We start from the raw sequence: 18,305 nt of genomic DNA, 5'->3' as shown, positions 1-18,305 counted from the left end.
TTTTTTCTTTTATTCTTTTTTGCTACCAAGAAAACTTTCCTGTTAGGCATCAAAAATTTCCTTTCCAAAGAGCAGGACGTGTTCTTTCTTCAGATGATTGGCCAGACAATTACATGGGCTGATATATAAATTTCTCAACAAGTGGGTTTCTCGACATCACTGATTAGTATTGTTACACTGGTTTGGAATAGACTGACAAATCCTAGCTTTCTAGCCATCCAGTCGGAAAAGTACACCCTTGTGCAAATTAATTGAAACAAGATGGAAAATTACGATTTTTTTAATTTTTTGCGTTTTATTTCTGAGAATCCGAAAATTACTTACAAATTAATACATGATATGACCGCCTTTATTTTTCAGAAGATCATTAATCTACTTTGGCATCGAGTTCAAGAGTTGACTGCAATCTTTACTAATTTTTGGATCGCGGTACCACACTTCAGTTATGGCCTCAATTAGCTTATTTTTCGTAGTACAGTCTTTGCCCCGAAGTCTTTCTTTACAAATCGCCCAAAGATTTTCAATAGGATTTAAGTCCGGAGAATTTCCAGGCCAGTCCAGCACCTTTATTCGCGTTGTAGTCGTAAAAGTCTTCACAAGTTTTGATGTGTGGCACGATCTTGCTGAAAAATGCTAGATCCATCTGGAAATCTCTTTTTCAATTCTAGAGCGACTCTTCTCTGCAAAACTTCGATGTACTGTGGTCCTTGCATCATACCTTCTACGATATGTAAGCCTCCGACGCCATAGTAGCTGAAAAAGCCCCAAAACATCTTCAAGGGATGTTTTACGAACTGACTGATGTGAGATTCTCAAAGTTTCTCACCTGGAGATCTGCATACATGCAGACTTCTTTGACCCTGCGCAAAGAAATGAGTTTCGTCACTGAATAACACCTTCCTCTATTGTTCTTGCGTCCAGTTCTTCTATTTAAAACCCCATTGATACCGTTTTCTCTTCATTGAGTTGGTAAGAAGTTGTTTTTAGACTGGTCTTCTTGCCCTTCTAACGCAATTTCGAATGTCGTAATATTCCTCAAAATTTCGTCATATATCCTAAATATAGATCGACCGTACTGCAAAACACAGCTAATGACGCCGTCTGTGTGAAAATATGACTATTAAAGGAAATCGGCGGGTCCAACGAGCCTACATCGGCCGCCATGCTGAAAATATTGTAAAATGACCATTTGTTTCAATTAATTTGCACAAGGGTGTAAGTGGAGTTGTCACTGTTTTGATGATCACTAAATATTTTTTGGCACAAAAGTGACTATGGCTATTGGAGGGTCTACCAGTTAGATTTTCTTTACAAAGCAGGAAGTCTTGAACGAGTTGTTTGGTAGTTTATCTTTGGTACTTCCATCTGATACACTGTGGGTTTCAAGACAACGTTTTCATTAAACATGAGCCCAAATCTCGTTCCAATTGCCTTTTTTTCTTGGCATATCTCCCGTGAACATGCTAAGTACTTCCTAGAGTATTTCTCCTTGGTTGGCCACTCAGTTTTATTCGCTTTTTTATTTTTTGTGAAGAAAAATGCAATGTTGCCAAGGAAGAATGGATTAACACCCAGTGTACAGAGATTGAAAATAACATAACAAGGTAAAAGACAGCAAATATATGCATAAGAAAATTAGTGAAGTGACAGGAATGACTCCATCAGCAAAAACAGGATGCTTAAAATCTAAGAATGGAGAAATCTTGATGGATAAAAAAGATATACTTAACAGATGGTCAGAATATATTGGGGAACTATATAACGACAACAGAAGCCCAACCCCACACATAGAAATAGACACAGAAGGCCTTCCAATTATGCCTGATGAAGTGGAACATGCAATGAAGAAGATACATAAAGGCAAAGCAGCTGGTCCAGACAACATACCCATTGAACTTTTATTAGCCCTAAAAGAAGTGGGAATTCAGGAAGTGACAAAACTACTGAACACTATTTATGACACGGGTGAAATACCGGAAGACTTTAAAAAATCAGTCTTTATTGCATTGCCGAAAAAGCCCGGAACAACTGACTGTGAACAGCACAGGATAATTAGCCTAATGGGTCATCTTACCAAGGTTCTTTTAAGAGTGCTCATGTCTAGAATGAGGAATAAGATAAGACCAGAGATTTCTGATACTCAGTTTGGATTTATAGCCGATAAAGGCACTAGAAATGCAATTTTCGCTCTAAACATGCTCATGGAAAGATAACTGGAAGTACAAAAGGATTTATATCTATGTTTTATCGATTATTCTAAAGCCTTTGACACAGTGAGACATGGTGACCTATTCGACATGTTGTCAGACCTGAACATCGATGCTAAAGATCTAAGAATTCTTAGAAACCTTTACTGGCAGCAAATGGTAGCTATGAAAATTGAAAATGAATTGAGTGAATATAGACCAATTGAAAGAGGGGTGAGGCAGGGATGTGTATTTTCACCAGATCTTTTTAACTTATACAGCGAAATAATCCTACGAAATATCAATGAACATCAGGAAGTCAAAGTAGGCGGATGCAATATCAACAACTTGCGCTACGCTGATGACACAGTCCTTATTGCGGACTCCGAACGAAATCTACAGACTCTCCTCACCACAACAGTAGACGAGAGTGAAGAAAAAGACTTGCAGTTAAACGCAAAGAAAACAGAGTGCATGGTTATCTCAAAACAATCAATTACACCCACATGTAGCATAATTGGCAAGGACATGAAAATAAAACAAGTCGAAAGCTTCAAATATCTTGGATATACTATAACATCAAATGCAAAGAGTGACACAGAAATAAAGAAAAGAATTGCAATGTCCAAGGATACTTTCTATAAAATGAAGTCCATATTCACAAACAGGAACATAACAAATGTCCCTAAAATTAACACCTTGAAATCATATGTATGGTCTGTTCTCTTATATGGCTGTGAGAGCTGGACACTGAAGAAAGATACAGAGAAGAGATTAGAAGCTGCTGAAATGTTGTTCCTTAGAAGGATGCTAAAAATATCATGGACTGAAAGAAAAACAAATGTGGAAGTCATGGAACTGGCAGGATACAAAAGGTCCCTCATGAAAACTATAAGAAAGAGACAAATGGAATTCTAGGACACATCTGTAGGAAGAATGGGATAGAGAAACAGATGTTATGTGGAAAAATAGAAGGGAGGAAAAGCAGAGGGTGTCAAAGAACTAAATATATCGACAGCCTCAATAACTATGTCACCAAGAACTCAATGAGCAACATCGAGTTGATAAGGAGGACTGACAACAGAGAAGTCTGGCATGCCATGGTCGTCGATGTCTGCCACAGATTTGACACATGAAGAAGAAGAAGAAGAAAGCAAACATAACTTAATTTACAATGACTTTCAAAGGAATTTTTGTAAACGTCAGTGGGGATAAAAATTTAAGAATATCCTTCCTTTCAGATTATTTCTCTGTATTTTAATATTCTTAAACACGAAACTAAACAATAATTTAGCTGTGCTCTGACCATCGTGGGTATCAAACTTTGATTTTTAACGTTAATAAACCATCTGATTTACCGCTGACCAATAAATGACATATTGTATTGACAAAAAGGTTTTACGTATTAATTATCAATTTCATTTTGATGTCTATCTGCTGTAACTCATTAATTTGCTATTTTGATCTAAGAAACTACAGCAGGTTCACAATACTTTTGATGATAAAATGTAACTAAAATAATGTAAAGTTCAGTGTTAAAATTATGATTTGAGATCATATATTTAAATAGATCTCGTCGAGTGCTTTTCAAAACCATATAGTTTACACATTTTTCTGTTATATAACATATATAATAAAGTAACAACATTTTCAAGGGAGATCATTTTTTTGTCCACCCTCTGTATATCGAGAGCAAATACCATATATGAACAATATATTTTGGCTTTATAACTCACTATTTTATGTCTTGATATGTTTCTTCTTCACTCAAGGTTCATCTTATGGTTAAATTTACAGAATCTAGTCACGATCTTTGATATTGGTACAGTTTTAAATAAGTTTTGTCATTGTAATTCTCAAGTGTAAATTATCATGTTTAAGGGAGTTTGTGCAGTTAAAAAATTTAAAACATATGCTAAAATTGACTTCATTTTTAACTTTCAAAATGTTTTTAATTGCTAGTGTAATAATAAATAATGAAATATAAAGTGTATAATAAAGAAACGATAATAAACCATTTTTTAAACATATACCTTTCCATTTTTATATCCTTATTTTCTCAAAATTAATAAATTTAGTTTATCTAATTCTATTTGTATTTTCTTATAACTCAAGGGTGGGAATTAATTCGTACTTCATCCAAGGCCTATCAGTGCATTAACACTGGTGTGTTACAAGGATTTTAATAACTCCATGCAGAAAATCTGCACGAAACTTAACAAAAATTACTTAAATACACCCTACAACAAATATATTGTAACGTAGCTATGAAAAGATAAAAATTAACAATTATTTTAGCTGCGGCAAAGGAAAAATAAATTTTGAAAATTGTAATCAGTTTTTGTCAAACTGTTAACGTTTTCGTGGCTTATGAGCTGTAAATGAACTAAAAAGTTGTCAACGTTTCTTTTGTTGGCTCTTTCAGTAAAAACCTTTATTTATTGTAAATGAAATTAGTTAATTTATTAAGCGAAAACTGTAATCAAATTAGAAACAAGAGCACCACAGTAATGTATAATATGTTGATTTGAATGTTTTGAACTTTACACATTCCTTCATCAACAAACAAGAATATTACACGATATATATATATATATATATATAAGTATCATGAAGTAACAGTGACTAAGAAACAACATACGCTGGAAAAAATAAACGAACGAAAAAGAATAAAATAAAAGTAAACATGAAACTATTACATTTTGATGTTCATTAGAACACAGAACTTTAAACAAAAGTTTAGCCTGAAAACCTTGATGTTAAGTCTTGGAAATGTGTTATACGAATAGGTAATTATCGATTTCACAATGCGTATCAATAACAAAGCATGAATGATTTTAAAATAAGCGGTTGGTTCTACTTGGAACTCCCAGGTGGTCATAAGCTTGTATTTGTTAACTGGCCTTTCGTTTTGTTAATACAGATAACTTCACATTCATCACAAGTAAATGTTTATACGATCTATAAGCACATAGGGTAAGGTAGAATGTCTTTAATTTGAAATAATTTTTAATTAGAAGGAATGTTCTGAATACAAGCTGTGTAAGCAAAAATTATTTGATAGTTTTTGAATTCCTGTTTTAACAATAAAACTTGTCCTGACAAAAAAGTACCGAAAGATTTGTAGTAGTATAGCATCTATTTAAGTGATATTTTGCTCGTTAAGAGATTATGTTTATTCTCTAGGAGATGCACGAACCAGCCGTTACTAGTTAAGGCGTTTTGTAGAAATTTAGCTGAAGCAAAAATTGAAGGAAAATGGAACATATATCAATAGACTCTCTTAAAGAGGTTTGATATGATTTTCAATTTTATAGATGTAAGTAGAAAGCTGTCGAATCGGGTGTGAAGAGCTTGTAGTATTTTTCTTTTTATAAACTTATACTAAACTGGTTATTTAGACAATACATACATTGCTGGCCAAAATCTTAAGACTAATGAACATAAATAAAAAATATGCATTTTGCGTTGTTAAACTCAACCAGTTTTTGAGTAGAGCTTCAAAAGATGAAAACAAGAAAAGGGAAAATAAAACTTTTTCAGCAGTTAATAGGGAAAATGTGAACACTATGAAATTAGCCTAAATACTAGCTGTTCAAAAGTTTAAGACCATACTAAAAAGAAGTCCTAAACAGGGTAGGAATTGCCCAACAAGAGGTATCAGTAGTGAGTTGCACGGCCGTCATTGCAAATAACTTTAAACATTCGCTTTGGCATGTTCGATGTAAGCGTATGCAGAAGGTTGGCTGGAATGTTATTCCAAGTGGTGAAGATGACTTCACGAAGATCATGCACAGTTTGGAATTGACGGCCATTTTTATTGATTTCCTATAGACTATAGTCTGCCCCCAAACATTTTCAATGGGGTTCAGTTCGGGCGAACACGCTGGATGTTCCAAAAGAATAAAGTTATTAGCCATGAAAAAGGCCTTTGTACTGCGGACATTGTGGATTGCAACGTTGTCCTGCTGAAAGATCTAGTTATTTCCACACAAGCGAGGGCCTTCAGTCAATAAGGATGCTCTCTCCAACATGCCAATGTAGCCAGCTGCTGTTTGTCGCCTGTGTATAGCCTGAAGCTCCATTGTTCCATGGAAGGAGAAAGAACCCCAGATCATGATGGAACGTCCTCCACTGTGTCGTGTAGAAAATGTCTCCGGTGGGATATTCTTATTGTGCCAGTAACGTTGGAAGCCATCTGGACCATCCAGGTTAAATTGTTTCTCATCAGAGCACAAAACCTTCTTCCACTTTTCTACATCCCATGTTTGATGCTTCTCAGCAAAATTTAACTGAGCTGTTTCGCAGTGTGAAAGGGGGCGTGGCTTTTAAAGACGTTTACGGTTTTTAAAGCCTTTCTCTCGTAGATGCCATCTTATTGTTTTTAAGCTACATTCTGCGTTCGTAAGGGCGTTAATCTGGTTCGACGATCGGCTGGTGTCTTGCCAGACAACCTGTCGAATACTCCTGCTCAAAGCCGGCGAAATTTTCTTGGGCCGACCACTCGTTCCTTATCCCTTAGAGTCTTTTAAGAAATTTGCAACAGCAGTTTTACTACGCCCAATCTCACCAACGATGGCACGTTGAGAGAGACCTTACTTTTGCAGCTCGACAATTTTGCCACGTTTAAACTCTGTCAACGTTTTAACCTTTGCCATGTTTTTACCCAATGCAATACAGGAGATGTCAGTAGGAGATGTTGACAACGCTAATACTTGAACACAAATGACTAAATTTCGTTACATGTTTACTGATTAATGCTTCGTTTCAGTATGGTCTTAAACTTTTGACCAACTACTATTTAAGCTAATTTCATGGTGTTCACATTTTCCCTGTTAAATGCTAAAAAGTTTTTTATTTTTATTTTCTCTTTTCTTATTTTCATCTTTCGAAGCTCTACTCAAATAAATGGTTGAGTCTAACAACGCAAAATGCAAATTTTTTGTTTATGTTTATTGGCCTTAAGATTTTGGCCAGCAGTGTATATAATAAAAAGTTTTTATTAGCTACATTTGGGCCATATTCCTTTGGTCAACTTAACTGTTAAAATTACAAAATTATTTAACTATAGCATAAAATTTTGCTCTTAACATTATCAAATGTGTTGAATTGGCATACAGGTCAAAGATAAAACTGAAGAATTTTAAGAATTATCAATATTTCTTTGTTCAAAACATTTCAGTTATACAGATGTATATTTATACCTAAACTGAAATTTCGTAAATGTTTTGAGAAATAAAAATATAATTCAAGACATAGTTTGTAATAGAAGCGAGTAAAATTATGTAAATAAAAATTACTTGCAGTTCATCGTGAGTGCTTTTTTCAACTAGCTCGTCAAAATCAAAAGTAAAGTGTTCACTCATAGTTATGTTTGTACATGTGAGTGTGTCATAGTTAAAATCACTCTGCCATCATTTTATGACAAAGAAGAATACATCTTTACACAAATAAGTTTTTGTACAGTTGTTCTGCATTCTGTTAGTGATATTTTTGGAAAATGAATGTACGAAAGTCATAAACGAGTCTTAATTCTCTTACTGATTCTTTTTTAAACTTAAACTTACTGGATTTTGTTTCTATTTTTTGTGTCATGCCGTCCTGAAGTTTGGGATAATTGTAACCTGGAATAAGTTGAAATAATATAAATAACTTTTTGTCAGCTCAAGGAAATCATTTTTGGATTAAGCAGTTCATGTGAGAAAGGTTATTTTTTTGTTGTTGTTGCTTATTTAAGTAAATTTTAATTCAAATTATTGACTGTCATTATAAATAAATATTCAAGTGCATTGTACAAAATTCTCTATAAATAAGCCACAATTTGCTAGTTTTACATTACCTCCACATACAGGAGCGTAAGATAGCATATTGGGATAAAAAGCTCTAGACATTCATAGGTTCACTGAGGTATTTCTTCATTAATCAGCAAGACACGAAATTTTACGAGTCACGTACAACTAAGGAAAATAGTGATGGATAAATGATGTATAAAGTTTGCCACTGTTTTTTGAGCTACTAGTATCTTACTGCAGTTCTGTGAATGTTTGAAACAATCAGCAACTTTTCTGACTGATAATGTTTCATGACTGAATTTCGCTTCTGAGGTCGACACATTATCATTATGGTGTTCTGCCAAATTTGTCAGGATGTACATTTCTTTCGATTTTGGAGGAAAATTGAGTCTCCCCAAACACTACCAGCATCTCAGCTTCACAGTTGGTAATAGGCAACTCTTTGTTTCATCGTTTGTTATAGTTGAGATGTGAAACAGGTTAACATATCAAGACTTAAGATAATTGCAAAGAAGGAGTTGAACTATTTCATCATGCATTTGAAAACGTTTCAACTTGGAATGAGTGAACTCAGGAAGAGGCAGTGTGACCCTATGTAGAGCTGAGTGATCCAAAGACGCAAGTTCAAAGGTGATGGCTTCATGAAAATGTGGTTAAAACTTGAACGATCTAAAGAGTGCGTCAACTGGGACTTACCCAGTCACTGGTTACAATCACGTGTTTTGTTTTGCAAGACAGGACTGTCAGGAACAAATAATACTCCATGAATCATTTCCACAAAAATGCAGAAGAATTTATGCCAAGTTGTAGCCTCATGCAGTTTAAAACATTAAAACCATATTTTGATCTAACTACGACTGCATATAGCGTCATAGTAGCTGGTTCAATACACCAAGAATATGCTGTAACGTCATATGTGTTGGTAAAGATGTAAGGTTGATTTCTTATTGGTTGTTGAACTTGCCAACACTTTAATATTCTACATAACAGTATCTCTGATGGAAGCCACTATTTCAGCCAGCTACTACAAGCTTCTTTTTTGCAAATGATGTCAAGCTAGATGTGATTTAAAGATATATTTTCTGACTACATTTTGATCATGTTGCTCATGCACCAGTGTTGGTTCATTCTATCTTAAAGATCGACCTACTGTAGAAACTGTTGTCCAGTTTTGCTTACAAAACAAGCTAACTACAGTTCTAGAGAAAAACTCTCCAGCGCCCGAAAATTATGAACTGCATACTGTTACGATGCATATTTTTGTAAAAACTTACTCCAGACATTCTGCAAATGCATCGCCTGATCCAATCACTGATTAAAGCATGGACTAACCGAGCTGAAGAACATGGCCTCACACTAATTAGGGAGCCTCAAGCTATGACTACAAATATATTGCACGTATAATTTCTGTCTCGAAAGGGCCTCTATAAGTTGAAAAGCCTAGGGCCAATGAAATCTTTAATTCCGCCTTGGCCTGATCACTGACGCATAACTAATGGTTTTATCAAACGCGCTCTGTGTGACGGAATTCTGTATAAAACGTCTCAAGTTTACGTTAGGAATGGTTTGTTGTGAATTTCATGAAAAACTACACGTGGGCTATTTGCGCTAGCCATCCCTAATTTAGCAGCGAAAGACTAGAAGGAAGGCAGCTGATCATCACTACCCACGGCTAACTCTTGGAATACTATTTTACCAATGAATAGTGGGATTGATCGTCACAATACAACATTTCCACGGCTGAAAGGGCGAGCATGTTTAGTGAGACAGGGATTCGAATCTGCAATCCAAAGATTTTGAGTCGAGCTTGAAATCACATGATCATACCAGGACCATTAGGAAGAAAGAGAGAAGTGTTTTTGAGATTTGGTTTAGGTTGAGTGGCCATTTTCAGACAGATTTTTCTGTATTGATTTTTTGTCTTGAATTTTGTGCAAAGCTACTCAAAGGCTATCTGCTCTAGCCGTCCCTAATTTAGCAGTGTAAGACTAGAAAAAAGGCAGTTAGTCATCACCACCCACCACCAACTCTTGGGCTACTCAACAAATACTGGATTTGACTGTCACATTATAACACCCCTCCACAGCTGAAAGAGCGAGCATGTTTGGTGCAACAAGGATTCAAACCCGCAACCCTCAGAATACGAGCCAAACACCTTAACCCACCTGGCCAGGCTATTTTAGAAATAGGATTAACCATAACATTATAACGCACCCACGGCTGAATGGGCGTGCATGTTTGGTGCAACGGGGATTCGAACCCGCGACTGGCATATTACGAGTCGAACGCCTTAACCCACCTGGCCATGCCAGGCCTTCTGTGTCGAATTCCAAAGTTTTTGAACCTATATATTAATTGTAATTTTTTTGTAAGTTATTATTAGATTTTTTGTTTAGGACTCTTTAAGAGTTAGTTAGTGTAAGATTTAGTCTTAACGTTTTGAAAATATAAAACTGGAGTGATTATGTTGTATTGGAGAGACAGTTCCTACGTGGATCTACTAAGAAGGAGTGAGTTTTTGTTTATTGTTCACTGTACACGTTTGTAAATTATATATCAGTTGATATATACAATATGTTCATATTTTTATGTTGCAATATATATATAGTTATATATCTATAAAACTACAAAACTGTAGAGTTGTAATTTTTTTGTTTTTATGCAGTAGGGTAACATGGAATTGTAACAATACATGCACAATAAGTTAGTTATATTTCTGAATATGAAAGTTCTTTTGTAGTTTGCTACAAGCACAGTATGACGCATTGTTGACGTCCATCGTGGTGATAGAACTGATGCACAAAGCTCTGTCCTATACGAAACAAAAAAAAAAGGACTGTATTTACTAAAATCGTTATTTATTCAAGTTTTGGCTTCATACTGATAGTAGTCTGTTGCTACAAACATTCAGTTATTTACTATCCAAGCCAAATATCTAATGTTATAAACATTGTATTTCTCCCCAGGATGAATCTACAGCTTCCAGAGTGCTTGAAGTCTCTAGTCAAGCATTATGCTAACAAGGATCTAACTGTTATTTGTAGAATCAGGTGTTTGATACAATATAACCACCACGAAGGCTTCCTTGATTGTTGCTAAAATCAATTTGATGTTGATATGTAGGATAACCTTTGGAGAGCGCTTGGTTTTCTCGAGTGGTGACTGTAAGATACACAACGATCTTTATCTAATTTTGGTGGGTAAGCCCGTAATTACGTGTTGACATATTTTTGGTAATTCACACATATATATATATATATATATTTGTTTTAATATACGATGTCCAAGTTTCTGGTTACTAGTAACTCCAAATAGTTTAAGTAAGCATATTTAAGATTCCTTTCAGCAGTATGAAAGAAACATATACAATCTTTCTTACATCTGCAATATATACGGTCAATAATTTTGGTCCTGGAAAGTTCTTAAAAGTTCTCCTCACAATCCAGATGGTGCACAGTGACATCATTTGTTATTTAAGCTTTGTGGCATTTTTTTATCTTACTTTTGTGTAAACATTGTTTACACATAACTCATGAAAAATATTTTTCAATTTTGTTTGAAAATAAGATTATACAAAACATGTATTTCCAAAATATTTTATGTAAGTGCTCAACATAGCTTCCTTATAGACTCGCAAGAAGTGTTCTATCTGTATACATTATATACAAAAGGCAAAAAATCTCGTTTCTCTTGAAAATTTTACAGTAGTCTATAAATGTCTGCTATTATAGCTACTGTACGATACACAAACTCAATTTATTTTACTGTTACTTCATCTATAGATAGTTGTACTTACACGTATTGCATGCTATTATTAAAAAAATAATAACTAATAAAGTTTTCATTATTTATCAATATTTGCGAGTTAATTCCGAAACCTTTGAGTTGGGCCCCCCTCCTCCTGAAACTCAAGGCTAGGACCATATTTATCGTCTCTCTCACACAAGTTTGTACTTGTAATTTACATTCCACGTCTGAGATGCTTTTGGAGTTTATATAGGGGACTGTAATTGAAATATTTCTCATCTGTGTGGAAGAGATTCTATCTTGTGTTTGGTCACATGCTTCAGGATTCCTCTGAGAATCTGACAACTGTATTCCAGCCCATCAAGGATGCAAACTTGAAACACAAGCTGGGTAGGTTTTTATTCATGTACATAAAAGTGGTTTTTGAGACAAAAATAGTAAACATAAATGAAGCGTCCACTGACTGTGTAAAGACAGCTTTAAGACTGGCCCTAGTTTGAGAATTTCATAACTTTTCATGCTGTATTATTTATGGTTTGTTGCCAATTTCATCAAACTTGACAGAAATCAATACTTTATGTCGAAGAAAAATATGACCTCTTCATATTGTTTATAATTTATGACTAGTTTCTTGAAAAATTGACAGACTGATTCATGCTTTGTGTAGATGAATGAATACGAACATTTCGTATTAATGATGGTCCGTGACCAATTTCTCCAAGTTAGCCACACTATTGTCTGGGTTGAATGCATTAAAGCATGGTTTGTGTGGTGAAGAAATATTAACATGTATTCATTACCCTACAGCACGCTTCCTCATCAAGTATGCTATAATGTATGACCAAATGGATCCGTTTATAACTGTAGTACTTCCAACGCATTACAACCGCCCTCGGCTTGTATGATAGGAAGCTGTCTCTTCAAGTGGACCATGTGACACTGAATGCTCCGATGACCAGATAAAATGGCCAATTGATTGCAAAATCAACGACTGACGGTAAATAGCATTCTTCACTATCCAAGCTGTCAAACAGAGCTTCACCATTAGATGTTGAATGGGCACGCGATAGCTACTTCATTATTATACAGTTGAGCAAAAGCATAAAGTGATGCTGCAATTTTTACTGTACGAGGTATTCATATTTTGACCACGTTTTAGGGCGGTTGTGTAACTGAGTGTAGAAATGTAGAGATTGTGCTTAGATGTTGGATATATTTATTGTTCGCTCCTTTACATAGTGCTTTCTCTATTCATACCAGCCGTTTTTACATATAATTTTCTCTACAAGTGGGTTTTCTCGTCATCACAAATCAACCAAATAAATATTAGTGTCATATTTTGTGAAGTAATTCAAAATAACTATTACTGAGAAATTTAAATGAGATGCAAAATACTTGATTTGCTCTCTAGTAATAAAAAAATTGCGTATTTCTCAAAGTATCAGTTGAATCAACCAGTTGTGTATTAGTGACTATCTTTTAATGTTTCTATAAAAATCAAACATCTGTATAAAACTAAGGAACTATAATCAGCACTATACAGTAAGTTCATAATGGAAAGAATATTCTAATAAAATTAATCTGCTATACGTTTCTATACATTGTCTTGAAATAAAAATTAGTTTATTGTACAGGGTAATATTAAGTTGCTTTAACTTTTTCTTATACAATTTTCTTCAAAGAGAAGAATAAAAAATTCACATCAAAGGATCAAAATGTAATATCTGTGGTTTACAATTAACACAAGATACACTGTTTTTGCATATCAGAATCACTTTTAATATCAATGCTTTGGCGATAGCTTTTCTCCAAAAGGAGAAATACTTACAGATTTAATGTATCAACAACAATTATTCTGATGTAATAAAAATCAACAACTTGTGTTACACTACAGAATCATTTCATGGACTTTGTGATAATTGTTTGCATAAACAAAATACATAAGATGAAAATACAGAATTAATATTTTGTACAAAGAAAAAAAACAAAAACAAGTGGCTTTTTCCTAGTTGGTTCAGATTTTCTATCCCGTTTGTTTAATAAGCCTCAAGTGCTCACTGATAAAACCAAATTACATGATCTGTTTTAAATGACCTGGTATACATGTACTTCATTCCTGACTTTTCTCAAATTTGAAGACAATAGAAGTTGCAAAACAGGATTCATATTACAGACATGTAAAAGTTGCAGTTTACATAAAGATCATACTGAAAGTTGCAAAGATTTTCTGCTTAGAGTTGTTTGATAACTCACACTTCTGTTTGTTGTAAGTTGTGATCACAAAACCAGGTTACTGAATATCCATTTCTTACACATCATTTGAAGAAAGGCCATATAATGTCCTCATATGCTTGTAATTCACATGAAATTTTCAAAATATGTTACAAAAAACACTCACCAAGAGTCATCAGCTGATGTGTTTACAAATAATCTTTGTCCAAAGTTTTGAAATAATATCTAACACAGGAATTCATTCAGAAATATATATATATAATATATATACTATACAAAGAATTACGTTTATTCTATTCACACATATTGTGAACAATATTCAGGAAGTCCAAACTGTTATTTTACATTTCTTTAAGTAATGAAGTGAAATATAAAAACTTCAGCTGTTTTTCTTCTTTATTTGAAGCATTGATCAAAGACCATGAGACATTATCAAAAAAGGATAAAGATTCTCTATCACTACAGATATCTCATACATGTATACTCATTTCAGACTTTTTACATTCTTGTCAACCATCCTCTTTTGGTGGTGTGAACCAACCTAAATGAAAGTATAATTACATTTTTTACAAGTTCATACCAACTGCCACTTTTGCATAACTTGTAAAACAACAGAATATTAATCTTTATATTCAAACATGGTGTTTAACAATGAACATGAAATTACTCTATGGGAATACACATTACACAGCAGGTAGAAAAGTATTCTGAAAAACAATATTAAAGAGCAAAACCACAGAGAAATTGTTATCACTACCTTTTAAATTATATTACTGAAGTAGTTACTAGTACACCTAGACAAAACTGGTAAAATTACAGATACAGAAGAGTGGGTACTACTGTACCATTAAACTGAACAAATCATAGATGGAAGTTCAACTACACATTCACATGTAAACAAATAAAAATATTGGTGGGCATAAAGTTCTTTTAACTTTAAAAATGTACCTTTATAGTAGCAGGTACATCCAAAACTTACCATTTTTTTCATGGATTTGGACAAGGGACCTAAAGGACTTTTGGGCATGAGCAAGACTGTACTGTGCCTATATTAAAATTCACAAACATTCTCACATAACCACAAAACTATTTTTTTTACATATTCCTAAAAACAATACTGTATACTGGGTAAAGCTATTTTAATGAGGTTCATATATACATAGAATATACATATAGAATGACATAAATAGGTACAATACTATTAATTACATTAACTGTTAATATGCAATTAAAATCAGCACAATAAAATATTAATGAACTTAAGATAAAATGAGAATTTAAAAAGTTTTAGTAAAGATTCCAGTGTCATTCATAGTTGTCAACTTAAAGTCGTACCAGACAAAGATTCCAGTGTCAATTCTAGTTGTCAACTTAAAGTTGTACCAGACAAAGATTCCAGTGTCAATTCTAATTGTCAACTTAAAGTCGTACCAGACAAAATCCAACATCAACGTTAAACTAGCTGGCTAACATGTTAAAGTAATTATGGGTATGGAGTTTAATGTTTATACCCACAATGTTTTTACTCCTACTGCCTTTCACTGTCTGCAGCTAGTTGTTGAAAGGCAGTTACCCTTAAAAGTACATATAATTCTAAAAGTAGAAATGAAACCACCTTAAAATTTCTACTATATGCACACCTAATGTTTCAAAGAAATAAAATAAAATGACTTTAAATAGAAGTACAAACCTTAATATTTCTTATGTAGTTCATATTCCTAACCTGAGGTATTTCTCTTGGAAACTGATACAAGTATAACAATAGAAAGCCCAGACAAGCCCAACTACTTGAAGTTTGTCTTTCCATCCTGGTATACTGAATAAAATTATGATTTTAAAATTCAGCTACTTAAATGTAGCTGATGACCTCTAGTGACACAAAAGATATTTTCTGCATTGAAAGTTTATTTTTTAAAATACTTTTCACATTTATTAAAAAAACAGTGTTAAAATATTTTAATATATAGCATTTCTAACACTTATTATTTTTAGTTTATTATGAATAATATAACACTATCCATAAAAAACATTATTATCATCACAAATTATTAAAAATCTTTGCAGCTGAAAAATAATGATACCTTTATTGGATATACCATGCATGGCAAAATTAAAATAATGTCTCTTATCAAAAACAGCCAGCTTTTATTTGTCTTTTACTAAATTAATTTCTAAGTATAAATAGTTAACATGAATGTCATTCCTAGCACTTTTCATCTGTTACAAGTTCTTTGTTATGTTGAATTTGATGAAAAATCCAAGTTATTTATGGCAATTAAATCATCACTGGAATGAAAAATGTGTGCATCTATTTATAATTTTTTATAAACAAAAACAAGCCCAAACAAAAATAAAAAAAACACTGCATGAACTGAAAGTACCTTCAGGGTCAAGCTATAATGTGGGATATAAAATGTATTCTAGGTTTTAGAGGTGAATTTGCAAGTAGGATCCACATTGAAGTGGGGCTACACCGTGTGTCATATATGAAAAATAATAAAATAATCAAAGAAATAGAAATTAGGAGAGTGAGATGTGGTTACTCACGTCCACAACGTCCCACATCTATATTGCCCTACGCTGCCTGCAGACAGTTGTGGGAAGGTGACTACTCTCCCAAAGTAAAGAAGAAAACAAAAATAAATAAATAATAAAGAAAAAATAATAAATCACTACCACTTCAGGGTAAGTAAGTTAAATAAACTTGCCTCCTGATGGTGACACTCCAGCCCCCATTATGATGGAAAAGCACTAATTAGTAGCCCACTACACAAATTATATTAGTATAAAGGGTCCCAACTGGTTATATGAACTAAACAGTATAACTTCCAACCACCACCCATTAAGTCCACTGTAACTCCCAATTTTCATACTCTGAATAAGTCTTTATATGATACTGTATTCATCCACATAAAGTAGTGCCAAGTTGTTTAAATGACCTTGTTAACAATAAAAATAACTACAGAACAATATTTTGACCTGAGAAGGTTGAAACATTGTTCTGACTTTATTTTAATTAAAGTTTTAATACCCAAACCAGCCATCTTGAGAATACATTTTTACTTCAAATGCATTTATCATCATCATGAATCTGATCCATCATTTACAAAATGTTCTCTTCTAAATAACCAAATCATAGCAGCTAGTGTCTGAGTTACTAACATTTCTTTCAATAGTTCAACCCTACAGATATCTGCTGATGCTTCATACAAATACCATGAATAGCTGTTTCTTTCTCCAGCTGACAGTTGAACAATTATGTCATGGAAGCAAAAATGTATCACTTTTACAGACAGAGATTACTGTTTATGTTGCCCGAGATGTGGATATAGGTGATCATTGTATTAGTTGATTCTAATTTAATACAAGATTTCAAACTTTGCTTCCCATGGTTATAACCCAAAGGTATAACATATTGCATATCTCTTTCTGTATGGTCTTGGTTACCAAGTTGTTTCATATTCCTTTGTTTTCCAATGCCATTAATTATAAAGTACATCATCATCATCAAGTTCTCAATCTGAACATATCTTGGATCTGATGTATGATTATTTTACATTAAAAAGAGCTGTTAGATATCTATCCCAAAGCAATAACTTTTGAGTGGTATTACACAATCTACTAAATGTCAAACAATATTAAAATGTAGTGTATTGCTTCATGACATTCCACCACAACATCATATAGGCTGTGACTATCACACCAATTGATTTAAATTGTGTAAATATGTGTTCAGCCCTCTGTACTAGCTAGCAACTATATACACATAAAAAAAACATCTTTGTCCAAGTGTAAATGCTAGATTTAAATTGTACATTGTGGTAGAAGATACAGTTAATGTCTTAATCATTATGCAAGTACAACTATGATTAGGACACAATCAATAAATACTAATTATTGAGTAGTTTTATAGGCTTATTTAATTCCTGTAGTGCACACTGGTGTATAGTAGATGCATTAATACTAGAAATAAATGATCCTATAACACCAAAATGTTATTTAATTGGACACTCAGTGTATTCTTTTACACCTTCAGAAGTATTCACTAAAACACAAACAGAAACTAACAGCACAAAGCTTCAAATGGTACAAATAATAAATATTTATATAACATGCTTTTGACCTATTAAGTACTAAAGCTTGTTGTTAACAGAAATAATGTTTAAATAATTAACTGCTACTTGTAGTAAATAACGTTATACCAAAGCTACAGAGCAAAATATGAAAAGTGGTATGTTAAAACTAACCAGAATAATTAAAACTATTGGCACCATCCTTTGTCCCTATTCATCTGTGGTCATAGTTCTTTGATGGAAAGATTCTTTGAACTTTCTATTAGTGTGCTTGG

The 18,305-nt window shown here is 33.4% G+C and overlaps 2 protein-coding genes across 7 annotated transcripts in view; one reads left to right on the top strand and one right to left on the bottom strand.

Annotated features, from left to right (window-relative positions):
• Positions 1-1,652: 1,652 nt before the first annotated feature.
• On the top strand, positions 1,653-9,297 carry LOC143245890 (uncharacterized). Its single transcript, XM_076492143.1, has 2 exons — positions 1,653-2,166; positions 9,119-9,297. The coding sequence occupies exons 1-2, from the start codon at positions 1,653-1,655 to the stop codon at positions 9,295-9,297; spliced, it is 693 nt and encodes a 230-aa protein (XP_076348258.1).
• A 4,183-nt stretch (positions 9,298-13,480) lies between these two features.
• Positions 13,481-18,305, bottom strand: part of LOC143247042 (ubiquitin-conjugating enzyme E2 Q1-like) — an 87,030-nt gene continuing 82,205 nt past the window's right edge. For 3 of the 6 annotated variants that reach the window (XM_076494364.1, XM_076494358.1, XM_076494357.1), the window contains 3 exons: positions 15,648-15,773; positions 14,937-15,003; positions 13,481-14,498 (listed from right to left, as the gene is read on the bottom strand). In XM_076494364.1, the coding sequence (XP_076350479.1) occupies positions 14,467-14,498; positions 14,937-15,003; positions 15,648-15,773 (225 nt within the window). In that variant the 3' untranslated portion in view covers positions 13,481-14,466. Of the gene's footprint in view, positions 14,499-14,936; positions 15,004-15,647; positions 15,774-18,204; positions 18,301-18,305 lie in introns of those variants that run through there. The other 3 variants (XM_076494363.1, XM_076494359.1, XM_076494360.1) reach the window with 2 other exon arrangements.

Source organism: Tachypleus tridentatus, chromosome 3 (genome assembly GCF_004210375.1).
Source record: "Tachypleus tridentatus isolate NWPU-2018 chromosome 3, ASM421037v1, whole genome shotgun sequence".
In the NCBI taxonomy this organism is placed as follows: domain Eukaryota; kingdom Metazoa; phylum Arthropoda; class Merostomata; order Xiphosura; family Limulidae; genus Tachypleus; species Tachypleus tridentatus.
Note: the sequence above shows the minus strand (reverse complement) of the source record. Positions and strands in the feature narration are given on the sequence as shown.